The 25,316-nt window shown below is 42.4% G+C and overlaps 3 protein-coding genes and 2 non-coding genes across 7 annotated transcripts; all 5 read right to left on the bottom strand.

Moving 5' to 3' along the window:
- Positions 1 to 268: 268 nt before the first annotated feature.
- Positions 269 to 7,633, bottom strand: pabir2 (PABIR family member 2). The gene is made up of 10 exons (XM_070961974.1): positions 6,309 to 7,633; positions 6,097 to 6,175; positions 5,952 to 6,005; positions 5,485 to 5,528; positions 5,330 to 5,384; positions 4,918 to 5,019; positions 3,188 to 3,273; positions 2,775 to 2,839; positions 2,370 to 2,466; positions 269 to 1,890 (listed from the first exon to the last, which is right to left on the bottom strand). Exons 1-10 carry the CDS (start codon positions 6,431 to 6,433, stop codon positions 1,752 to 1,754), a joined length of 846 nt encoding a protein of 281 aa, XP_070818075.1. The 5' UTR covers positions 6,434 to 7,633; the 3' UTR covers positions 269 to 1,751.
- Positions 5,108 to 5,254, bottom strand: LOC139331877 (small nucleolar RNA U109). Its single transcript, XR_011602219.1, has one exon. It is a non-coding gene; the product is annotated as a small nucleolar RNA U109 (small nucleolar RNA).
- On the bottom strand, positions 5,768 to 5,905 carry LOC139331879 (small nucleolar RNA U109). Its single transcript, XR_011602220.1, has one exon. It is a non-coding gene; the product is annotated as a small nucleolar RNA U109 (small nucleolar RNA).
- Positions 7,634 to 8,277: 644 nt separating the features above from the next.
- hprt1 (hypoxanthine phosphoribosyltransferase 1) lies at positions 8,278 to 14,963 on the bottom strand. Its single transcript, XM_070961975.1, has 9 exons — positions 14,740 to 14,963; positions 12,258 to 12,364; positions 11,636 to 11,819; positions 10,567 to 10,632; positions 10,025 to 10,042; positions 9,856 to 9,938; positions 9,639 to 9,685; positions 9,419 to 9,495; positions 8,278 to 9,275 (listed from the first exon to the last, which is right to left on the bottom strand). The coding sequence occupies exons 1-9, from the start codon at positions 14,785 to 14,787 to the stop codon at positions 9,228 to 9,230; spliced, it is 678 nt and encodes a 225-aa protein (XP_070818076.1). The 5' UTR covers positions 14,788 to 14,963; the 3' UTR covers positions 8,278 to 9,227.
- Positions 14,964 to 17,077: 2,114 nt separating this feature from the next.
- On the bottom strand, positions 17,078 to 24,742 carry phf6 (PHD finger protein 6). Of its 3 annotated transcripts, XM_070963442.1 has the most exons (11): positions 24,565 to 24,742; positions 22,246 to 22,398; positions 21,660 to 21,761; positions 20,577 to 20,710; positions 20,427 to 20,473; positions 20,167 to 20,327; positions 19,917 to 20,060; positions 19,714 to 19,818; positions 19,480 to 19,613; positions 18,369 to 18,489; positions 17,078 to 17,908 (listed from the first exon to the last, which is right to left on the bottom strand). In XM_070963442.1, exons 2-10 carry the CDS (start codon positions 22,375 to 22,377, stop codon positions 18,369 to 18,371), a joined length of 1,080 nt encoding a protein of 359 aa, XP_070819543.1. In that variant the 5' UTR covers positions 22,378 to 22,398; positions 24,565 to 24,742; the 3' UTR covers positions 17,078 to 17,908. The 3 variants fall into 3 exon arrangements, with proteins under 3 accessions (XP_070819543.1, XP_070819544.1, XP_070819545.1); XM_070963443.1 differs by lacking the exon at positions 24,565 to 24,742 and having other exon boundaries at positions 22,246 to 24,490; XM_070963444.1 differs by lacking the exon at positions 24,565 to 24,742 and having other exon boundaries at positions 20,167 to 20,321; positions 22,246 to 22,402.
- Between the last annotated feature and the right edge of the window lie 574 nt (positions 24,743 to 25,316).

Here is a 25,316-nt window from a genome sequence, read left to right as displayed (position 1 = left end):
CGTACACACACGGTAAATGACGTCGTCTTGATGTCCATTATGATTGTGATCACAAAAGAGACAAACATAGGCGTGGTGTTAGCCAGCAGCCTGGCAGAGCACAGCCTTTCCATTAGATACACAGTACAGCGTGAGACAATGTGCTGAATTCATGCCCTGAACACTTTAGATGACTTAGAATCACCTTGGAAAAAGTAACGTTGACAGCAGGACAAGCTGCTTCTATTGTCTTACTTGTACAAAGGAAAACAACATTCAGTAAATGAACTCCAGCAACACCTTTCTTTAAATTAAAGGGCACAAAAAATGATTTACAATCACTTCCTCTTGTACATATTTTGTAATACACTGAAGGCTACGGAGCCATGAAGGGGTTCAGACGTGACAAGCAACATGGACCACAGGGCCACGGCCATCTCAAGCAGGTCTAGGTGCAAAGATCACAGTTGAAGCTTCACCTTTACATACTGTATTCTTTAAATCTGGTTTCATGAGAAAGTTTAACTTCTCCCCTGCATACACGCAGGCTGTAACATTACAGGATTGAGCGTCCTGTGCAAAAAGCTCCATTAATAAATGTAACCACAGCAGAAACAGCTGTCTCTTTACAACGTGACGGTGCCGATTTGTTTTCGCTGCACATTCCAGCCGTCAGTTCATTTGTTGTAAATGATAACACGAATGGTTCTTTTACTGGGGATAGACACCTATCACCATCCAAATTTTATAATAAACATTTTCTTTTTTTCCATAAATAAGAACATTTTGCCAGAAGAAAGGAAACAACATCATTTCTATACTCTGCTTATCTACAAAATCATCCTGACGAGAACACAGGACACAGAGAAAGCTTTAGTGTTGAAAACCCAACAGTGATGACCATGACATCCACAGTGGCATCCACAGTGACCTGCCAGGTGCATTCATACTAGCCAATTCAAGTTGCAGCAAATCGTGTGAGCGGGGCCTTAAAAGCCAAACTGAGGGGAGAGGAAAAAAAAAAAAAAATCACCACAGTTCACAGCCTCTATGATAAAAATAAGAATATCTGCTGAAAACATAGCTTCTCTTACAGAGAACAGTAAGGAAATCACCATACTGTAGCTGTACCCCAAGAGTAGCTCATGTTCCTTTACAAAGAAAACTTCGCTGCTGAAGACTTGTGCCCACATTCACCACACAGCCAATCACAAACTTCGAACTATGTACGACATTTGACGAGGTTAATATGTACATAATTACAAACAAAGCAGGAAAACAATAAGTTAAATCTTTTCTTACAAAAATCTGCAGACTGCGTACATACAAAGGCCTGTGGACAGAAGCTTTCCAGCACAAAAACAGGGAAATGTACACATCCAATAGTCTTTTTGTTTGTCCAGTGCTCAGTGTCTCTCTCCAGTGAGGGGGACTGGTCGGACTGATTTGAAGCATTGCCACTTATGAACACAGTATCACAATGAAAGCCAAGCACCATCCAAGATCCTCTACTAGCAGCTGGTGCTCACAGTGTCTTCAGTCATTCCTAGTTTCACTAGGCTTACCTCTTACACACAAAAATTCATCCAAGGCATTTATTTCCTTAATTCAAACACATCTAGGTCCATGAAAGCAACTGCTTGGAAACAAACTTTCCCCTGAAGCCAAATCTAGGCGATGGTGAGGTGGGGGGGTCTGAGAAGGAAACCTGTTCCCTGGAAAGAGGCTTTTTTTTGCTCCAGTCCTTCATGGTGTCTCCTGGTCTCCCACGCTCACTTTGGGGACAAATCTTGGAGGGAAGCGAAGGGGGAGTTGCTGGACGAGGAGGGCGACACTCCCTCCATTTTGCCTGGCGAGTCGGTGGAGGAGCCGACGCTGCTGAGGCTGCCGTCCAGCAAATCTGGAGAGTGACTGAGAAAAGTCACATTCAGTAAGACTGTAGGCTGTCATAACTGTGACAATGGAAAACATCTGCTGTATCACGTCTATGCTGTCTTTTTGGGGACAGAGAGCTGATAAAAAATCTGATCTGTGGTTCTGCTATTGGATGACTCCAGTTTAAATACTACATTTTATGTATATTTTTTACATACTCATGAAATTCTACAGGTGAGTTATTACCTTCAGAAATCACAGGAAAGGTTTTTAGCCAATAGCTGGATCAGCACTCATAACAAAGGCAGCTAGTCTTTGTAAGGATAACAATTGGGCATTTAAAGTCATGCACAATAATAATAATGGTAATAATACACTGTCAATTAAGCAATGTATTTTGGCCTAAAAACATGCCATGATGGCCTGTATATGATACCTTAATGAGTGAATATTACCAAGACAGTGTGATTCTGACAGATTGTTCAGAGATTTTTTGTTGATCCACAAAATATTACCAGGAGCTGAGATCTGACAGGTTGGAGACATCAGAGGACAGCATGGTGGTGGTACCCTGGAAGAGCCTCTTGGGCTGACTCTCTGTCTCCATCTCCCCTGCAGAGGAAAGCAGCCCTGACACTTAGGAATCCTGCTCAAAACACACAATCTGTGGCCCCGTTAAAAAAGGGACACTTGGGTGAAAACTAGTGTTTTATCGCAACTATAATATAGACTTTTAATATCTTTAATACTATAGCCACTCTTTCCATAGATAAAACCCCATTTATACTATACAGTCAACATTTCCCCAGTTGTGTTTAACACTCTTTAGTACACAATGCCATTGAATTTACAGTAAATACCCTCTACATATACATTATGTGACTGTCAAAGTATTTAAGACCGCCAGGCATGTACCTCACCTTTGCGTTTTATTGGCCCAAGTATGCTGGCTCTGATGCAGTTGATTGGACTTTGACTCCGTCGGCTAAAGAGCACAGAAAACTCTTTGTCAAGGCGGTATATTTTGACATGCAGCCAGTCAGGGTTACAAAATCTGTCATCTTAAGATCAGTCATGCAGATAAAATGATTAGTTTACTCATATATCTAAAAAGTTAAGGAAACAAATTGTTATAAAGTACATAGAAATCATCTTTTTCTCCGACTAAGACATGGGGGAGATATTAGTCAAACTGCCGCCAGCTGGTGCTCCTGTAGTCTCTCAGTAAACAGAGATGTTAATCAAACAGATGTTCATTTAGAACAGGAGTAAAGCCTCACTGGTAGATTATGAGGTTATTAACTGTAGTTTTTAACTCAGACATCATGCTCACCTGAAGCGTCGTGTCGGGCTGGGTATTGGGCTGGGTGTTAAGCCATTGCTGCTCACAAGGATTTGTAGCGAAGGAGAGAAACACTGCTGCTTCCAGGAGGGTGACAGAAGACACGGACAAGATTGGAATGAAGTCAAAGACACAGAATCAGCATCAAGGCATGAAAATGTGCACAAAGGCAGTCAGAATTTGACAGGGACCAGATTAAGGCAACGCTCTCATAACTGTTCAGGCTGTTTCGGTATATTTAAGAAGTTATCTTTGTAAAATTAATGTCAAGATTAAGCTGCAAGTTCTGAGGCTGAAAAATGAGCCAATGCAAAGTGCCACACACTGCAGCTGGCTGACTGGCTTCAAAAGCAAGTCAGTAGACCCCCATACTAGAATGCCCTACGTTACAGCAGAAAGCAACATGTTCACAGCATGGCACAAAAAGTGCTTTTGGCTTCTTCAGCTAATTTCTCTGACCATGATAACTGCATGGGCAGAGTATATTTATACAACTCACTTGCTGAAATTATATTAAGGCTAAAAGTTATACAGAATACAGCTATGGCTGCTCTGAATGACAGCTAGCTGCCAGGTTTCAGCAACCGGGCTACATTTCACCAGCCTCAGCTCCACTCACGCTCCACCTCTTTGCCCATGTTTGGAGTCAGGCACTACGTCCATTATTTTATACAGTCTATGGTAGTAGCCACTGGGCTTGGGGCCAAGATAGCCACAGACAGGCTGGAGTATGTGCAGTGGTTGTACAATGATGGAAGAAACTCACAACACTTCTCCCTCTGGACACCTGGTTGATTCCTGTTGCTTTTTGTGCTGCTAAATGAATTGTATGTGCAAAGCATCCAATTTGGATGCCTGGTCCAGCTTCACTGATTACACAGACAACATTTCTAGCAGTCTGTTGTTGGATTGGAAATGTGCTTCCTGGCCTCTCTAACCTCCTTTCTGACACTGCCCTCAGTTGCTCTGCCAGATGTGTGCTTGTGTGATGCTAAAATGGGGTGAGTTTGCAGAACATTGCTCTCCACGTGCCAGTTGGATGTCATGTAGCGTACTGTTACTGTTGACACTTGGAAGCCTGAGAAGTCCACCCATCATCAGTTGTGAGAGCAACAACACGTCACAACTGCAGCTAGCACTTGTTTATAAGGGCTTGGTACGATTTATTGGCTAAAATACAGATAAGAGGGAACTTTGTAGCAGGGCTTGATTACTGTCAACATGTGTCAACAACAACAGAGTATGGTCGCCTGTCCACTGCTATAAAAGCACCTACGGCATTTGATGATGGGGAAATCTTGGCGTTTTAAATTAAGTTCCTCACACACAAACGTTCAAAACGAGCAGTGGTAAAAACAACATGGCATTCATTCAGTACACATAGATGCCGAACCAACAGACCCGAATGGAAAATTTTGGGTTTGAGCATGTGACATATAAGATGCAGGTTTCTTTAGACAAATACTGATGCCACTTGCAATATAGAAAAGTCATTTTATGAAGCTGCAGAAAAATGACAAATTTACCCCAAAATCTCAGCAGGAACAAAGTTTTTGTGCTTTCCTGACCGTCACACAGACTTCAGTTTATTAATCTGATTGCAAGTCATTAGGAAAATCAGGTTACCGCTAACTATGAAAATGCTGTAACTACAACCGTCATCTGGTTACTCCCAGTATAATAAGGTTATGTGCATGTAAACACACTGAGGTCAGATATACCTTTTTTCCTATTCCTCTAGTTGGGGATGGGGCAGGCGACACGGGCACAAAGTCAATGCGCTTCGGAGATGAAGATGCTGACTTCTCCAAATCATTGTCACTCTATGAACACAGGTAAGAAATCAGTGCTCATTCCATCTCACAACACAACCACACAGCCAAGTGAAATGGTAAAAATCGTTAAAAAAAAAAATGTTGGAGTATAATACTACCGACTCAGTCTGACCTTGAAAGACTGGTGGCCCTGTTAACTCCCAGAGTGTTAATCTAGCATGTTTGTTCTTGAGCTCTCTACAGATATCGAGAGCCAACAATGGCACAGGGCCAAAACATGCAGTGGGAAGGTATTCAGTCAAACACATCAACAAGACCAAAGGCATTGGACAAAATGTAATGAAGAGTCACGCTTTACCAGACTAAGGCTTTCTTCCCAGGACTGACTCATTTGCATTGCGGCTTGAACTTCCCTGTGTTTACAAAGATAGAAACAAGGAATCAGTTGCCCATAAGCAGTTTAAAAAAAGAAAATCTTCATCCACCAACTGCATTGACAAACACATTGTGTACCGTTCATGAGCAGTCTCTCGGTTCATCACGTCTACACCCTCCTCCTGCAAGAGCACACAAGCAGGTTAATGGTCATCAAGTCTTAGTTTAGCAAGCACGTCATCTTAGCTCTTCTGAATTACATACGTTCTTCAAACCGATTCCAATGTAAAAACATTTTTCTATCTCAGGCTGTGTAATATTTACAACCTCGATCTTATCTCAAAAGCTGAAACTGAGCTGTTTTTCATTTCACTTTTATCAATCACACTGAGCCAGTAGATGACACCAGAGTGAGCATTTCCTCTGTTGGAGTCTTATACTACCAACTGACCGGCTCTGAATGATCGATGGCCCTGTGAACTCCAAAGTTTCTCTAGCATGCGTTTTAGACACCATCACTCCCTATGGCTGGAGAGGGAAACTGTGGTTTAACATGCTCCTTTTTAACATTTCCAGAGGTGGAAAACAGCAGCACCCTGTCTTACTTGTTTTATCTGATGAAGCCTGGTGCTGGGGACGCGAATAGGTGATGAAGGGACCTGTGTAGAAGGATGTGTGTGAACAGAACATTCAATACTGAATAATTCAAAAACATAGGAATCAATGAGCATTAAACACAAAGCAGTGTACCATATTGGGCCTGTTGACAACTGTAGTGCTATTTCTCCGGCTACGCAGGACCTCTCTCTGGAACACTTGGGAGTTATCACTGGAATGACAAATTCACAGACCATGCATATGTCACACATCTGCTGCCCATGAGGTCAATGTACTCCAATGTGAATGAAAGAGGACAGACACATCATGCAGTAGATTACTGTAACTATATCATATTGTAGAACCTTAAGCCATTTATCATGGGTGCACTGTTGGATCTTCTCAAGTGTCCATCGCTCTGAACTAGTGAAGATGGGATTTCCAGATCCAGCTCCATCTTTTCTTGTGGCAAGACTCTTGAATTGTTCATTTTGCTAGCAAACACTGCCTATCACCAATTCATGCACTTACAATGGCTAATCGTTCAGTGTGAGGTTACATTGTTCCTCTCCAGACTTGGCTAACTTTACACGTATTGAAGAAACATCATCAGGCGACTGAGCTGACAAACTAGCTAGCGCAATGCAGTTTACCGAGAACTATCTGCAAGGCCCTGTGCTATCTAATTTGTTTATAAGCAGCTTAACGCTGACTTTTCATCATAATAGAGCTACCTCTGTAATTCTTCATATTACAACTTAATGATGGTCAGCTAGAACTGGCCCGCCAACGTTGTCTGTAACGTTAAGACCAGTCACCAACTTTCCTGATGGATGGTTAGCATACCGTGGCTACATACCGCACAATGCCCGGCAACTGTTAGCTACCGACCCGTTAGTCTGCTGGTGCAAGGCAGCCGCGGGTGACGACTGAAACGCGAGTAAACTAGCGCTGCATGTTAGCGCGGTAAACTACCTATCGTTAGCCAAACCGAGCAGCCGCATACTCTGACTGCAAAATGAGTGCTCTTCTGGAGTTCAGGGCAGGTGACGTTAATCTAACGACGCTGCTGGTAAGAGATTCTCGGGGCAGCTAGCTAATGGAAGATACTGTAGCTACACGTACTGCTAGCTAATCGATTCAGCTCAGCTACCTAGCCACATAGGCTAACGAGCTAAGTTAGCATCAACGCCAATAGCCACAATGCCATGTCCAGCAAGAGGCCGGGTTACAATTCCTCTAAATGTTCCTGTCCGTCAGCGTGATAGCTACTACGGATCACACAAGCAAACTAAACCGTGCCCGTTGTTAATATGAAAGGCTCTACAGCTTCGTTTCTGTCGGACGCCGCCAAGAATGAACCAGATTCCATGTAGCGCTTATGAGCTAGCAGTTAGCAGTAAACTTCACGCCCCTTTTAACGTTAGCGGACCTGTCCAATCAAATTGCTTCATTTGCCGGTGTGCGAAGGCGCAATGTGTCGAACAGCATCATCTGGTTCCTGAATGAGATCTTAGATTTACACTACCTGCCATTTCAGTGGTCAAGAGTCACACTAGAGTCGAAGGACACATTATGCTACATCAGAAATACCTGGTGCCCCGACATCTTTACTAGCAGGAGGCCCTATGCAGAGATAACAGCAGCAGGAGGACGGAGGTACGGCTGCTCCGGAGGATTTCCCTATTTCACGAGTTACTTACAGCAGCCAAGCTCTCCACAGCTCCACTATTATACTGGCTACAAATAAGTTCCTGCTAATTACCATCATGCCAGTTATTGTATTCTTCAATATATGTGAATATATTTTAATTTATAGTGTTGTTTGACGTTTTCATTGAGAACATGAATGAACAAAATAATGCAGAAAATCATTCAGTTGTCCCATATTGAAGTTTCCTTGACTTGCAATCAAGAAAAACATGGAACAGTTTCAAACAAGCTCACATAATAATCGGATGGATTGTGTGTGAGAGAGAAAAACGTGCTTTGCAGTCAACATCTTTTCAACAAGAAAAATGTCTTTCAGTAGGTAATTGAGTCAACTGTGTGTTTTCCTGGACTCTGAACGGTTACACAGTAGACTTCATGTCCTCTGTTTGACATATAAGCAGCTTGGGAATCAACCTCAGATGACAACTGCAGGTGACTCGTCCAGACTTGGCTTATTTAATTCTTAGAAGGCTGGGAGTTTTGTTAGCTCCTAGACATGACACATACTAAATCACTAAATACTCATTCATCTTATCTGCATCACCACTGAATTTCCCAGTATTTTCACTAACGCAAAGAAATTACACTGTATAAAAAATTATACTGTACACAAAGCTTTGTAGTAGAATCCACTGGTCAAAAGTAGGGGTGTGAACTTTTAATGGCTGGTGTTGCAAAATTCAGTAAACATTGGTTTACAGTGATAGCACTGAATGAATGAGAGCATCTTATATATAGTAGCAATAATCATGTCTAATTCCATGACAGGTAGATTCAGATGAAGCCTTTCACATATTACTGAATAACTTCAGTTAAACTGTCAATTCAACATTTACACATGTGTAAACTATACAAAATTTCCAGCATAAAAAAGGATCTGTCATTTATGTTACACAAAGAAACTGGCTACATGCGTGCTTTGTTCAAAGATTTCATGAACACTCATAAATAAGAGGATGTTTCATCTTCCACAGGCCCATGTGTTTAATTAGGGACAGCAGCCAACACTCGTGTATCTTAAGAAAATCTCATCACACAGCACAGTGACACACATATGTGTTTTGTCCCGGAATATACAGGCAGATTCCAAGAAAATGTAACATCCTCTTTAAGAGCGCCTGTAAAACAGCTATGGAGTTCCTTGCAAAAGCAGAATTACATTAAAAGCAGTATTTCATTAAATAGGAGGTCGTCAGATTTTATTTTAGGACAACAACCGTGACACTGTACTCAAGTTAGCAGCAGTGTGCTGAATTAGGTACTCTGTTCCATAAAAAGGCAAATTAATAAGTGAGGGGGCATAAAAGCATTGCACTAATTTCAGGTGAAGCTGGGTTCCATGTTGTTTCATCCAGATGTGGTTCAATCCAAGGCAATCACTTTTCTCAAAAGTAAAATTTAGAGTGTGTTTTGGCTAAAACAGGCAATGCCACTGTCAAAATTACCACTCCATCAGTGTATCCTCAGGGACCCTGAGCAGGCGGAGTACTTTTATAACACAAATATGAAGCCATAAAATATAAAATGAACCGCAGAGGGAAAAGATGTTTAAAACTGCTGCAGACGTCTCTTCATGCCTTGTACTTCTCCTTCCCTGTTTCACTAATGACACAGATATGCTGAAAAAGAAAAGCAGAATATTGACTTTTAGACGATATTGATCATGTCAGACCTACCATTAAGACACAGGTACAAAGTCTAATAAGCACAAAACATAACTACTTTACTCATTAACCTTCTCAAATCTATCTCAAATACTTACATTTAGATCTCTAAAGTACTCGTTGTAGTCTAGTGCATATCCCACCACAAATTTGTCAGGAACCTCGAATCCTACAACTGAGAGAAAGCGGTGAATCAATCAGTTAGTTGTCTTTGCAGCTTTAAAGTGTGCGAAAACCTCACTGAGAAACTACACTGTGTAACATCCAGTACATTAAACTACATTTCACTGCTGAAAACATTTACTGTCTTGAACTCACAGTCTGGTCGGTAGCCAACACTTCTTGGTGTTCTCTTCACCAACAAACTGAGGACAGAAACCAAGCTGATCATTAATCACAAGACTATAGCAGCATGAAACACTAATAACAAACCGCTGGCTGAGACAATGCAATCTGTTGTTATAAATCATCAGACAAACATGATCACAAGATTCAACAAGATAGCTTGGAGGCAGTTTTGAAGGGATTAAATTACCTTGCTACTTTAACCATTTTGGGATTGTACTGCTTGAGGAGCTGCAATAGAGTCTTCATTGTCTTCCCTGTGTCGATAATATCCTTGAAACACAGCATGAGAGAAGCTTGTTAGCGGTCTTGGAATAGAGTGGTCGGCTTTATCATGAAGAGGAAACTTCAGTACATACCTCCACGATCAAGACGTTCTGTGTTAATGGAAGAGAAAAATTGTTATATTGGTGAAAAACAGTGAACTGGATACATTTAATCTTTAATCTTCGTATGCATGGCTGTGGCCTTTTCATTCCACAGTTAAACAGGAAACATTACATCAGTGAAAAGATCTCAGGAAGAAATTGTGAGAGCTTTAATGACAGCTGTGTGTCCTTGTCCCACAGTTAATCACATGACCACATCAGTTTGACAAACAGTTCAGAAAATGCGTCAAAATCACTGTATGAAGCAGTCATTATTCATTATGACTTGAAACCATCATCATTTTTGATAATCCTAATCAAAAGACTCAGGAGTGAATCAGGTCCTTTAAATGTCTACTCATGTTGAAAATAGCAGCCACCAAAGATACAATACGATGGACAATAAGAGTAAAAAACGTGTTTCTCGTTTCAAATTCGTTCAATTTTCAAGCCAGTTATTTTTAAAACTATTGGTCACAGTCAACCAAAAAATGTTACTTTCGTCATAATCATGCTGCTCTCAGACTTCTTACCTTGCCTGTCAATGTAGACAGGTCATCTCCACCAATGACTTTGATTTCACCTGTCGACTGGTCATTCTGTGAGGACAAGAAGGACATGTTGGCATTGTATGTTGCACATGTGCAGACAGCCTGTCAAGGAACGAAACTGGACGACATGGAGGCTGATTACAGAAACAGCTACTTTTGTTGCATACTGCACTAAAATGAACAAATCCAGCAAAGATAATTATGTTTACATGTTCAGTGTTTCTCACCAAACCACACAGTGTATCACTTGGTGTGTTTCCACCCGCTTGTTTTTATGCACATTTTCATGTGCTGAAAAAGAATGTGCTGAAACAATAGAAATCCAGGAAAACAAGTTGAAAAAATGTTGAAATATCGCCAAAAAAAATGGCATTCATTTGTTTCGGGGGAGTGGTGATAGAATTTTTGTGTTTTTTACTTTCAAAATGTAGCTTACTCTTTCTCCAACAGTACCAACCCCAGCTATTAAGAGTAAATCATGGTGCACGTGAAGCATGCGGTTTATCTGTCTTTCAATGGTCAGTGTGTCTGCGAGTGGCTTAATGAAGCGAACTGCAAAGTGCTTTGGATAAAAGCAGTTTTTAAAATGCAGCCATTTGTCTTGATTCAATCTACACCCAATATTCACACTGCGGCCGTGGATGAGAGCAGGTACCGATTTGCATTGTGTTTTTCAGATTGCCTGGAAATTCAGTTCCAATTTGTGCTACATTTGGGTGGAAATCTGGTTGCTGAAACCAAAAACGTGCAGAATAAATTTCCTTCCTTATAAAACATTTGAATTTTCTATCCTGCATTGTTTACGTGCATGGTTGCGAGCCAAGTCCTCGTCTTTTCTGTCTCTGCTGGCGCTCTGATATGCTTCTTAGCACCACCAACATTCTGTTTGCAAGAATGCGTACTGCACTGCCCGCATCAACACAAACATGCTTGTAAATCCTTGTGGGCACACACAAGGATTCACAAGCATTCCAACAAAACAAAACAAAGATCAGCATCATTACAGCACATCTTTAGTGATACAAAAAATAAAGAAAAAGTAATAGATTACACAGTAGCTCTTGAGGCGAATGAAGTCCACTGTCATTGGGATGGAGCGGTCACTGTTCCTGTTCAGGGCCTTGATGTAGTCCAGCAGGTCTGCAAAGAACTTGTAACCCCCTTTGAGCACACAGAGGGCCACGATGTGGTGGCCCCCCATTTCCTTCATGATCTCTCTGGCCAGTCTCTCTGTCCTGGGGTCACGTGAAAGAGAGGGAGGAGGGATAGTCAGCTCAGTTTTCTGCTACAGTCAGCAGTAGTTCCCATTTTCTGTGTGTGTGTGTGTGTGTGTGTGTGTCAGCAGGCACAGCTGTCTTTTCTAAAGCACTCTCAAGTATAATAATGCCTGTGATCCAAAAAGCCCACAGATTATCCACAATAATCATCAAATCCCAAATCTGCAAATGGAGAATATATGATCACTTCCTTAACATCATCTAATAAAATTTGAAATGGTGTCTGACTTTGTTTAAGACCAACCAGTTATTGAACATCTCGGCATTCCACAGGGCCTTTGTTAAGACCGACTGGTTGAACCAATCATTCAGACGACCCACCTTTTAGTTGGCCCCTGACAAATCATCACATTTTCACAATCCGGCTACAAGCTGCAATAAATTGTGGCAACCCACCTGTCCAAGATGAGTCCATGTGGGATGTAGACGCGCTCCAGGTCAGAGGCGTAGTGCTTTGGTATGCAGAAAAGGTCCAGGTCATATCCCTGCTCCTCATCACTGATCTGAAAGAAAATATGCCAAAAAGGGGTTTAAAAAAATCTCAAGGGTTTCATCTGACAACAGGGCAGTGCAGGGGGAAGGGCTGAGGTCAATGGTGGCCCACTTTCCTACTCGCTCCTTCCATATGTTTTACTGCCTCTGCAGTTTTTATGCCACAAAACACATCCTCCGAGGACAATGGTTGATTCTGTACGGTTAAGAAAGCAACAGGCAGTTGTCAGTGGTGCTAAACTATTTTCCTTGTCTAATCCACATGTACATGTTTATTTTTAAGGTTTTTTTCCTTCTATGTTCTCAAAATAATCCCATCCACACAAGCACTGTTTTGGAAAATATCTGTCCGTATGAAAAACATGAAAACACAACTGAAGCGCTGTCAAGAGCGTGTACCAATATATAAGTCGAACCCTAAATCCACGTTGGCCAATCAGAAGGCTGAAAAGAAGCTATTGCTGGTAGGCTGCCTGCAACTAGAGGGTGGTCAGGTCTCATACAAAACATCATCATTACAATGTCAGCGAATCCTTCCCCAGACCAGACCTGACTGAAGGCCTCTTCTGAGTAAACATGTTGTCCAAATAGCAAGATATTAGCAACTGTGCTGTCTTTCCAGAAATTCCATATTATGCCTAATTTATAAATCGTGGGAGTATTTCTGCTCTTTTGTCAAATCAAATTTCCGTCTCCAGCTCAAACTGCAGGCTGCATGAACCCAGGCAGCATAACTGACATCATGTGACAGCTGGGAAGCTGGTGCAGAGTTGAGGTTCTGTGGGAAGTATGTGAGTGACTGTGACCACACTCATTTATAACAGGGCAAAAGTCAACAACATCTCACTGCGTTACTAACCACTGCAACGCACCCATTCTCCACTTCATATGTGGTTGAACTTGAATAAAGCATTTCCCCTTCTGTCTGCCAAAATGAAAAAAACGTGCCCATCTGTTTGGGCTACACCCTTTCAATTCCATATAATAGTGAGTGACACAGAGCAGATGTGCTCATGGTAACGTGATCTGAAGGAGTTTTTCTTTCCACTGTTACACTCTGGCATGTTGCCTGTTATGAAAAACAACTGAATGAATGAACTCGTCTCAAGGTCAAGGTCAGGGCAATGTTTACGTTCACGCAAACAAAGTCCATGTTTGGCAGAACTGCACTGCGCCGCTAATTTAATTTGAAATGTGGCACAGGAGACAGGATCTTCCACTGTCTTCCAGTGCTGTTTTAGCAAAATATGCAATTAGCTTCATTATACTGTGAGCAAGCAGGTCCGCCAGGCTGCTGGCCAGACTTTATTCAACACAGTCAAATGCTGGCTTCCAAATGCTGGAAATGTGCTGAAAAGAAGGCCACTTTGGTTTATGATTGATGATTTAATTACTCATCCCAGTATATGTAGGCTGATCAACTTATCAATAACAAGTGTCACAGAGTTCACACAGATCCCACGTGGCAGAAGTCTGCTGAGACTCAAACTGAACAAACAGAAACTATTGCTGTCTTTTGATCATTCAAGTCTTGCTGCGCATTTGCTGCTCCACTTCAGGTTGGGACAACTTTCTAAGAAGGTTCGACTGAACAAAGGACACCGAGATGTCTTTTTCTTTAACAGGTGGCAACATATAAATCTGTGGAGCCAAAGGCTTAACTTTAAACCATGAATATTGACGTTTACATTACTCACAGCACCAGGATAACCCTTGATGATTGTTTATGCCATTTCCTCAAATTGTTAATTTCACTTAGTCTTATTGATTTGCCAAAAGAAATATTAACATTAAGATTTTTAAGCTTCAAGACTCCAACGCTTTATGTTTGGACATACGTCTAAAGCCTATCAGCTGTATCTTATGGCAATTAAACAGATAAACATGATGATTTACACTGTTATTTGTGACACACTAAAGAAGCGTGCGCTGAAACACGCCCCCTTGTTTGCAGCTCGCGCGTTAGTGGCCGTCTGATTGTACTCGGGTATAATCGTGTAATCATACTAATTAAGCCTGTATCCTACTGTCAGACACAAAACCCGCCACATTACGTTTTAATGTGTTCAGTCATTAGCGTCTCTTGCGTCATGTACGCCAAGCGTGGGGAGCGCGTGTCTGTGACTGTCTCCATAGCCGCAGGCCACGCTACGTTATCAAGACATAGGAAACACAGCATTATCTACACAAAAACGTGTCAACAAGGTGAGCACACACACACAGTGCATACAGAGCAGACACACGGGTAATTAACGACTAATAAACTACGGTCGGTGAAGGTCTTAGGCAAAAACATCAATAGCGTGTTATTCCAGGGGAATGTAAAGGTAATATACGACCACCTTCAAGCTCTTATTTCATTCCCACCGTTGCGAGGGGGGCTTACCACAACACAAGGGCTGGACGTCGCCATGTCCGTGTTGGTCCCTGCCATTCAGTTCTATGTCGTCTACCGTGGTCTTCAGTAAGAGAGGATGACACGAAACGTATTCTCGGATTGGTTTCGCGGACTCTTCACCCGTGTGACAGCCCACACATGGAAGCGGCTAGCTCAGTCGCTACAAGAGGCTTCTGTCTGTTTCCGGGCTGCGGCTCTACTGTTGCTCTGCTGTTGTGTGTATGATGACGGAGGAGCGCGGCGGGCAAATCAAATGAGCAGGATTGGGTTAGTCCCGCCCTATTGATGGGGGACGGGCAGTTGGGCCGTGAAGGGACCTGTAACATGTAACCACTGTGCCACTGATACTTCAACTCGACAATAGCCAATCCGGATGAGGCCTGGGCCTCCTGAAGTCCACCACCATCTCCCTGGTCTTGGTGGTGCTGAGGTGCAGGTGGTTGGAGTTGCACCATGTGGTGGCACAGTGGCACAAGTGGTAACACTGTCGCCTCACAGCTAGAAGGTCCCGGATCGAATCCTGCTGTGGGCGCTGGTGGTGTGTCCTCCACCGTGCCTTCGGTGCCTGCTGCTCGAGGAAAAAATGGCCTTTCTGTGTGGAGTTTGCATGTTCTCCCGGTGCTCACCTGGGGTATCCTCCATAAATATACCCCCTCTAAAAACATGCAAGAAAATCACCACCTGACCAGTCCCCGGGCACCGCTGTCGGCTGGCAGCCCACCGCTCCTAGTCTGCCGTGGAAGGACTTTCCAGGATGGGCAAATGCAGAGAAATAATTTCACTGAGCATGGCATGTGTGCAGTCTCCCTCCTGTAACGTGTGCTGTGATAAATAAAGTCAATCTTAATCTTAATGTGACAAAGTCCTGGATCAGTGTCCTGTACTCCTCCTCCTGTGTGTTCCTGATACAGCCCACGATACGGGGGATGGTCTCCTCTGTGCTGGTGTCAAGAGGGAGAAGGTGTACTCTGAGGTGTGAATGAGTTGCGGTGGTCAAACCTGGTGAAGAAGTTGTTCCGCTGGTTCCCTCTCTCCGGGAGAGCGTGCTGATAAGACAATTCGCAATTCTATGCTGGTCAAAGAAAAATGCATTTTTGACGAACAATGGGCAGGGCTGTACCCACTGTTGAAGACACTCAGGTAATGTCCTGGGGCTTTTTCTGGGGTCTGGGGACTCTCAGCAACTCGGGGGTAGTTGTCCACCAATACTGAATTTGTGTGGGACACCATCACTGTCTCTGTCTACTAGCTGAAAGAGTGATCAGTCCTGAGCTCTTGTTGCAGATTTCTACTACACACTTATTCTAAGTAGGATTTGTGTCTGTAATGTGTTCACACCTGAAGGGACTCAAACTTGTTTTAGCTCCAGTGTGCTGTTGTCAAACCAGACATCTGTCCTGCAGAACAAGGCAGACAGGAAGTACAACTACTCACAGCTGCTAAACATTAAAACAAGTTCCACTATATCTTGATATCTTTGAAAATGCAATAAATAATGACTAAAATTAATATTTGTATCAAAATAAATCTATGAAGACTTGCTCTTTGTTGGGCTTGATTGGCAGTGGGGCTCTGGAGCAGGAATTTGACTGACGTCCCTCTGCACATGTATTGTATATTTCCTGTCTGAATGTTGTACATTCCTTGAAGTTGTATAGTTAGTGTGCACTATGAAATTGGGACACAGCATAAGGTAAACTGAGCTGTACAATGCTGTAAAAATCAACGTGAATTCTGTATTATATTTTGTCTTTTATAAATCAGGATGTCATTATTTTCTAGATATGGACAGTGTTTTCAGGAAGCAGTTTAATAACACTGGAAAATCTGAGGGTTTACCAAAGAAGGCAATGTCCCCTATTTGTAATACCCACAAAATCTTACTTGTTCAGTTACAGCTCCACTGTAAATGTTCTATCTTACATACTCATGAGTTGACTTCAGGCACAAACTACATCAACATCTTTAGCATATACTCTATATCAAGACCTTACTATAATGTGTGGACCTCGTGTTGAATTGTGTAAGTGCGTATGATTTGTACATTTAAATAAATCTACAAATGTATCCATACAAAGTACTTGAACGGAAGAGGGAATACTCCGTATAGGATTATGTTCAGCCTTACTGAGGATGGAGAGCACACAAGCGCTGTAATCTTGCATAACTGCATGGTTTGACCTTCTGATATTGCAGCCAATGTGACATTCCTCACTCCTCAAACCTTCACCTATAACACCCTGTAACCAGCCGTGAATGCTGCTTTGTGCTTTGAGTACCCTGTGGACACACTTTCAAATGAAAGACCAGGCTCAGTCATTAAATGTGTAAAATAAAATCTTTTCTATTTCCAATCATTCATGGATACATTTGTCGAGATACAAGTAACAGTACATCAAACAAAGTCAAGCCAACTCTTCTAAAGAGCTCTACTTTGCCCTTTAGCAGCTAAATTAAAAAAAAAGCCACCTTTAACAGTGGAAAGATCCAAGTGCATGCTGGCAAAACTTGTAATCGTGGCTGTTTGAAATCCAGATATTCAAAATTACTCATGATGATAATACAGTAGCAAAATATTACATATCAAGAAAGAAAGGCTAACATCAAAAGAGTATTCTTAAAACATGATTACAGAATCAAAGTAATCAAACTGCACAACTTGACAGAGAGACTAGTAACAAACAGACCCCTCTTAAAAGTGAGTCCTTTAGAAGCTAAGGAAGAGCAAGAATGTACTGATTTCAGCAAGTGTGGGTCGAGTAATCTGTGGGGGAGGCGGGCAGTGAGTGACAATCAAAACATCAGTTCATCAGCTCTTAGTCACGGCAATAATGCATGTATCTGAAATTGAGCCCAAAGCTGACTCTTGGGAAACATTGGCCATGGCTTTTCATGATCCTGCAGCAGTCCAGTGCTCTGCAGAGTACCACCAGTCTGTGAAAAGCTCACCAGCCAACTCAAAACAGGCTCTCGCGAAGAAGACGTCTGCTGCACATTGGGTCATCGTGTCCATTTACTGGAAGAAACTGTGTAACGGACTCGTGGGAGCTTGCAGACCACGACGTTATGAGTAGGCTAAGATTTAGTATAAAAAAATATCGCTCCCTCGTCTTTGAGTTCTTCCGTTTTCACCCCACGTCACATCCATCGGGCCAACCTGAAAGTGACAAGAACATTTTCAAAGTCCACCTACTGCGATGCTTCTGAGGCTTTAGCAGAACACTGAAACCTCGTGTTGGACATTAAATGCGGACATTTTGCAAGTTTTGAAAGGACCAGTGTGGAGGATTTAGGATCTGCTGGCAGAATGGGAATTTAAGTTATGTATAATCACCTGAAAATAAGAATTGTTGTCTTTTCATTAGAAATGAAAAGGGAGCGGGTATGCCATGTTTCTACAGAAGCCCAGAATGGACAAACCAAAGACTGACTCTAGAGAGCATCTTTTGTGTTTTTTGCCAGTTTTGCAGCCACTGTAGCTATACGCTTGGAAAGGCAGGGCTGAGGCAGGGCCTATCCATTTGGTTGCCATCTGAAACCTCATTGCTAGATGCCAATAAACCCTCCACACTGGACCTTGTTTTTATGTGAAACAACCATTTCCAATAATAATGTACCTAGTTTCCATTGACTTGTGTTCGTCCGTGGTCAATCGCTGCCCTCTCTCTACTGCGATTCTCTCGTTCCTCGTCTTCCTCATCCCTCTCCTCGTTGCCACTGTGGTTCTTACAGTAAAGTCTAAAAACACAGGCACACACATCAGAGCTTGTGAAACACAGTAATAACCAAGCCGTGATTAGTTTTTCTGCACATGTGGCTCAGTCAAAGTTTAAATATGTATAGTTCAATGTTTTTACGCACGAGGAGCTCATGCATTCGTGCTAGCACGTGGGAGACGCAGTATACATTCCTGCTGGTGGATTCATGCTACTCCACTGCTTATCAGCTGGCTGTGGTAGCGTAGACGTAATAAAGGCTGGAGACAGGGGGACTGCAAGTTAGCTGACATGGATGTAAACCATGTGCACTCTACAATATTAAAAAAATGGCTCTGCACGTGCTTTGTGAGGAAGTGAATGCATGCAACATGTCTGTCCGGCCTCAGTCATACACTCAGTGCATTCTGTAGAGCGACGCTGAATCTAAACAGAGCTTTGTTTACAGGAAAACTCCTGAGGGCACCTTTACTCTCGCTCTCATGCTTAACTGTGATTGGAGCTTTGAGAGGAAAGGGGTGGCATGCAGATTAGGATTGTCATTTGTTGTGAAATCAACTTCACTTCTATAATTAATACAGCCAAGATTATGAGAGTACAAAATATAAATGATTATCTACAAATCATTGTGACAAAAGCCGCCTCTGAAAGGCATTAATTAGCTTTGTGATCCAGCTTTGAAAGACCATGTCTACAGTTTTCTTCAGCTGTGGAAGATAAACATCATATCGTCATATTTTCACGTCTAAATTAAAATCTAATTAGAATCAAGAAAGGCAACCTTTATGATAATAATAATAATCTTGCTGATCATATGTCAAACTTAACATCAAAGTGCAAATGATGATGTGGCAGCAATTACTGTAAATATAAAGAGAAAATTGAATGCAAAAAATGTGTAATATAATAATATAATGAAATGATGGTGGATGAATCTGGTCGTGAAGTGACAGCGCTTTGTTTTTAACTGCAGATGTGTTTGTCTGCAGGAATCTGTGGAAGCTGAGCTCACTTGTAGATGCCACGCGCCATGTTTTCAATGTACTTGGCTTTGTCCTGCAGGCCGCAGTGGTAGTGGTAGGTCTTCACACAAGCCTTGATTTCACACCCAATGGTAGCACCCAACTGAGTGCAGAGCGTGCATTTCTGGAAAAACAAACAAACAACAAAAAAAACATGTTTTGTTTTGCTTTTTTCTGTCAAAAATGATCAATTTTTAAAGCTTAAGTTAGACAAATCTTCCCACCATTCTTTTCCCTCTCTTGATTTCCTGGATGACTGTTTTCACGTCAAAGTTTCCAAATTCAGCCCGTGATGTAGTGGTCAGCTGCACCGTCCCCGATGAAAAAAGCTGGGAGGGATCAGATATTGCAGATGGATGCAAGCGGTGTTACTGCACCTGCATATTTACAGCATGAAAAGTTCATAACAAACACACGACAGTCTTACCATGCACTTGTAGTGTGCAGCCACTTTTTTGGAGTTATCAGTGTGAAGCATGCCCCTGGTTTCGTTCTCTTCGTCACCAGCGTGGCAGAAGCCACAGCGCTGGCCGCCGTCTCCCGGACTGGCCCGAAGAGGTGACCTGTCCCGCTAGAACACATGGAACAACGCTCAAAAACACGAGGCCACACGCAAAAAAACGGACCGTTCAGGTGAATCTCACCGTCGGCATTCATGAACAGATGTGTTGCCTTACGTGGGAGGAGCTCTCCTCGTCCGCAGCCTGTGAGGAAGTGGAGCGGGAGTCTTCCGATTGGCCGCGAGAACCGACCTTGGCTCGGCCCTTCTCAAACCTTCCTCTACCCCTGCTCTGTGGAGGCGACGAGTCGGAATCATTGGCCACACCTCCCTCTTCATCTGTGGTGTAAGAGTTTATCATTACAACGATTTAGACAATCACTGCCTTGAATAGTATGTGTCACGTGTCGCCTGGTGGTGCATCAGATGTTACTTCACCTTGAATGCCATCCAGAGAAGCATCCCGGTGTTTGCGACAGTAAACACTATTAGGGAGCAAAAGAAATCCATTTCAATTCAACATGAATGGAAAGGGTCTTTACGCGTTGTAGATTCCTGTGTGGAGGAGTTCAAAGGAAAGTTGCTTACAGGTAAATCCCTTGTGAGGGATTCTCTTTGATCTGGGCTTTGTCCTTCACGGCGCAGTAATAGTGATACGTCCTCCGGCACGTCTTCACATCGCAGCCGATGGTAGCACCCGGTCGGTGACATGAAGAACACATCTGACGAAACAGGCCGACATCTTTCAGAAAAAGGGCCGCGCACACGCAGCTCCACTTCATTCAAAATAGCCGACAACTAGTCAAGTGGTTTGTCAGTTAGTAATGTGAAATGTGATTTTTACAATGTGGGTAGTAATTGAATAATTTCTCTCCAGAGATCATCAGGCTCTGACAGACACAAGTGTGTGAAACAACAGACGCAAACATCATGAAGACGATCGTCCCTGTGGGGAAAATTAGAGTGTTGCTGAAGAAAATCGAATTACATTCAGCGAGGAAGATTATACAGAGAAAAGATAATTAACTGTAAAAGCAACTGAACATTTCTAATTCATCATATGTATCATTTGTTAGCACACAAAGAAAACACTCGTCAATAGATTTCAGTGAAAAAACATAGGTATACATAAGTTGCAGTGGATGAAAGTAAAAATAAATATATATGAATTGAAGACAGCGTACTGCTAAGAGTCATGTGTATAAATAATAATAACACTGTACTTGTCAATATATGGATAAACAGAAGAGTAATTACAGTGTCTTACATCATGGCATGAACCACTATGAAAGAGTAACTGAAAACATCACGAAACAGCAAAAACACATGATGTGCACATTAGATTAACGATGCTGATAATCACATTAAATTTCAGTGTCAGACTCCTCTGAAATTCATATATGGGAAAAAAACAAAAATATTTTAGTACAGCTCAGCCTTCCAGACAGAGCGACTGTGAACAGTCAGTGTCTGACATACACATCGATGCTGCCAGTGTTAGAACAGTTGGAGCGTCTTCTTATTCACTCGTCAGTCGGATTGAATAATGAGCCACAAAATGTTCGGTTCAGTCCACACGACAACATCTCACAGGAGCCTCAAAGCCCAGCCTGGTGGCCCTATCATGCCTCTGCCATTGACGTTGCACTGAGAAGGAAAGGAGGTACTTACCAATTTATTTCCCCTCTTGATCTCCTTTTTCACATCCTCAATGGAAAACCCTCCGATGTTTTCGCTGTCAGAGTGAGATGTGACCAGGGCAGAGGAGAAGAGCTGTGTGCAAAAAGTACGAATTGGTTTGTTGATATCATGATGATGATGATATGGACAAAATCTGAATTTTCATTCCCTTGACTACTGATGTGTTAACATCAGGGCTGATCACACAGTGATTATACTGATCATAAATTCCTGCATGTCATTTTTTTTTCTTTCTGAATGCTATGTCTAACCTGGAGGTCAGGATCACCCAGGGGACAAAAGACAAATCTGGAGCCTTTCAAGATCATTTCAGGAAGATAAATCACTCATTTCTACTAAACTAATTTATAATGCCTGTTTTTTTAAACATTTTTTCTCCTTTTTGCTTTATGAAATGAATATTTTAATATGCTTCCACTTAGAAACAAATGAAATAACATAAAAGCACTGCTGGCTGGACCGTTCACTATACTACATATGTGACAAGGGTTGCAAGCGCATGACTTTGTCCTGAAAGCTGTGAGCCAAAGGGTCGGGAACAATGTTCTCTCCTCACCATGCACTTATGGTGGGCTGCCACCTTCTGGCTGTCGGACACTAGCAGCTGGCCGCACTCCTTGTCCCGGTTGGTTCTGCAGAAGGCACATTTAGGCAGCCGTGCTGCAGCACCTTTCCTCTGTCCTGACATGACCAAAGGCTTCTCTGTTTGCTGAAGTTTCAAATGGAAAAAATAACACCCAAAAACGTTAAGGTGAGAACGACAAGATATCTTTGCCTTACACAAACTGGCAGATCCTTTTAAATAGATATTATCAAAGCCAAGCAAGTCCTCTGCGAATTCATCAGAACAGCTTTCATACACATTGATGTATTCGTCATACGCCTCGCTCATAATCTCAAAATCTGATTCAAACTGGACGCCCTAAGACTTTTAAATGCATACAGCATGTAGGCGAGTCCTCGGCAACTACATAAAAAACACGAATGGCGTAACATATTAGCAGTAAGGTAATATAACAGCAGAGGTTTGAGTGGTTGTTATGAATGTGTCATAACTGAGGAAAAAACATTTTTAAATCTGAGCTGTAAGAGCTGCCAAACATCCCTTACAGCTCCAGTTCTTAAAGAGCAAACCGTGTTCCAGACATCAAGCTCGTTCACCAACTAAATGTGAGCATTGTGAAATAATGAAGGAAACTCTTTGGAAAGGAGCCATTCGAAGAACTTTCCCAGAAACAGCTGGAAACAAAACTCAGCTACTACTGCAAGTGAGTCCAGAGGAGAGCGACTGAAGTCCCATCAGAAGAGCCCTGTGTCCTGAAACGAGCAGCCACTGATGGATCACACACGGGGCCACACAATCTGCTGCAGCTTGACTCTCACTTTTGGTTGACCATGCTGTGGACACTTTCTGTAGTACCAACACTAAAACCCACAGAATAAGTGTATGTTTAAGTTGCTGACCATTGCCAGTACTTTGTCAGATCCTGCTTTTGCTTGAGGAGGGTAATCAATGATGTCTATATTTCATCATTAAACATGGCCGTCTTGGACAACATCGCCTGGCAATTAATGACATCCACCAGTCATCCCAGATCTAAATCAGATTAAACAGGAAGAGGAAGGGAAATCGGTAGCAGGACTGAACCTGGAGGATCAGATCTGATGCAACCCAGTTTACCTCACACACTCACACACACACACAGGGGCCACTTTTAATTACTGACACACCACCCATGAGGAGTTTCTGGCAAATGATGCAACACGTTTCCCATTTTCCAAACACAGTCTGCTCCGATATTCTCCCACATCTCGTCTGTCCCAATCTGCAGCCACCCTAATGTCTTAAAAAAGACATTAGTGAGTGGAAATTTGGTATTTTTGACTGCTGTGATAAGCACTGAGGACATACTGATTACTAGGGATGAGTTAAACAATACTATTGCTATTGAATCATTTTCACCTGCATTGTAATTAAACATTTTAGATGTGCATCAATGAACATTTTGCTGTAAATCAGACAAGACTGGATGCAAACTCATCACTGTTTTCTCAAGAGGAGTAGACCAAACCTCCAAATGTGTGCTGTCCTTCACAGACAGTCCGTTTGAGGGTGTCCATCACGCGCTGGAGGCGCCACGGACACATTAAAAACGAGGATTGAGGAGATCTATTCAATTCTTAATAGTCCACGAACGAAAGTGGGTGCTTTTAAAATCACAATAGCAGTGTGCTGCGACGCCTTGATAGAGCCATCCCAGCCATGATAGCAGGGCCAGGATTTCACTGCGGCGGCCACAGCGGCGCAGGCAGCGTGCAAACACACAGCACTGACATGTAAATAACAGCAAATATCCTTTATTTCAACCTCTGCTCCTCGCTCACATCCTCTCCGATCACAATCCTGTAGCACATAACGAGGCTGTGGTCGATTTGCGACGAGAACAAGGGGCACATAAAAAGTGCCTTAAATTTCTCTTGCAAACTTTTGAATTAAAGGGGGTGTGTGTCTCTTTCTCCACCAAACTCGCTGTAACAGAACAATTTTCACTGTGAACATCTCAACGCCCCGAAATCTCTCCCAAGGCCTTTTCATGAACGAAAATAAAGGTCGCTGCTAGGAAAATGTGACACTTCGACATGATGTTTCTGGCGGAACTCGAACAACTGCGAATATTTCCCTTTAAATGTGGGAAATTATCATGACAGGCGCGGGTCTTCGCAAACCGTTTCGAAGTAAAGAGCGCCATACGTGATGTATCCCTGTGAAAAGAGAGCAGCTCGGCTTGTCCGCCAGCAATACGGCCTGAAACGACAATAGGCCATAAAACACCGAGGCTAACGTCCGGCCGCTGACACACAGCTCACATCTTACCTGCTAATATAATCTTATCGCGCTGAGACGGCTGAAAAGATGGAAAAGTGTTCCCCACAGTGACTGTGTTTCTTTCCGTCCTTCAGAAGTGATCGTAAGCTTTTCACACTAGCATCAAGCTAGCTGCTGTGTCCGAGATGGCAGGACTTCCTGGTGTGGCTTTCACAATAAAAGTCATGTGGAACTACGTCTGCCGCAATGTTTTAAACGTGAAAAGATGCAGGAGGTCGGTTAGTGTAGGAAACGAAAGTACTTTACAAAAATACCTTATGAAAAGTACTTTCATTTTGACGTAACAATATCCCAAAAGCAGATCTTACCCAAGTGTGGGCCGTGTTTCATGCAGATTTGAGAGAGGTTTGACAAGCACTTATGTTATGTCAGATTTTAATGAATATAAGAGTTGAATGAATGAATGAATTCTAATGAATATAAGAGTTGTTTCAAGCATATTTGTCTCAAAAACTAAGAATTATTTAGTGCTGAGAGGTAACCCTGCTCCAGATTTATTATTAATGTTACAAATCTGTTTCAAATGTTGCAAATTTTCACCACTTTAGCACAATATCACATACTGTAGGTCCATTTAAGTTATATCTAATCTTAAGGCCCTGTTTTGGAGGGGCCCTCATTATTTTTCTTTTATTTATTGATTTATTTTATTGTGCTCATGTGCTGTGTTCTGTGTGATCTATGTTTAGCTTGTGAGATGTGTGCACAACACACAGTGGGTGGTCAATACGGGACCAATA

This window comes from Chaetodon trifascialis, chromosome 5 (assembly GCF_039877785.1).
Source record: "Chaetodon trifascialis isolate fChaTrf1 chromosome 5, fChaTrf1.hap1, whole genome shotgun sequence".
Classification (NCBI taxonomy): domain Eukaryota; kingdom Metazoa; phylum Chordata; class Actinopteri; order Chaetodontiformes; family Chaetodontidae; genus Chaetodon; species Chaetodon trifascialis.
This window is presented reverse-complemented; position numbering and strand designations above follow the sequence as displayed.

Excerpts from the sequence above, each read along its gene's own strand:
- phf6 (XM_070963443.1), bottom strand. The coding sequence starts at position 22,581 with ATGAGCGAGGCGTATGACGAATACATCAATGTGTATGAAAGCTGTTCT. Across the intron at positions 20,711-21,659 it reads TCAAGAGGGGAAATAAATTG|ATGTGTTCTTCATGTCACCG; the intron begins GTAAGTACCTCC and ends CTGTTTCGTCAG. Across the intron at positions 19,614-19,713 it reads TCAAGAGAGGGAAAAGAATG|AAATGCACGCTCTGCACTCA; the intron begins GTGGGAAGATTT and ends TTGTTTTTCCAG.
- pabir2 (XM_070961974.1), bottom strand. The coding sequence starts at position 6,433 with ATGAACAATTCAAGAGTCTTGCCACAAGAAAAGATGGAGCTGGATCTG. Across the intron at positions 6,176-6,308 it reads CCCATGATAAATGGCTTAAG|TGATAACTCCCAAGTGTTCC; the intron begins GTTCTACAATAT and ends TTGTCATTCCAG. Across the intron at positions 5,020-5,329 it reads GGGAAGAAAGCCTTAGTCTG|AGTGACAATGATTTGGAGAA; the intron begins GTAAAGCGTGAC and ends CTGTGTTCATAG.
- hprt1 (XM_070961975.1), bottom strand. The coding sequence starts at position 14,787 with ATGGCAGGGACCAACACGGACATGGCGACGTCCAGCCCTTGTGTTGTG. Across the intron at positions 12,365-14,739 it reads CGTCCAGCCCTTGTGTTGTG|ATCAGTGATGAGGAGCAGGG; the intron begins GTAAGCCCCCCT and ends ATTTTCTTTCAG. Across the intron at positions 11,820-12,257 it reads CATGGACTCATCTTGGACAG|GACAGAGAGACTGGCCAGAG; the intron begins GTGGGTTGCCAC and ends ACGTGACCCCAG.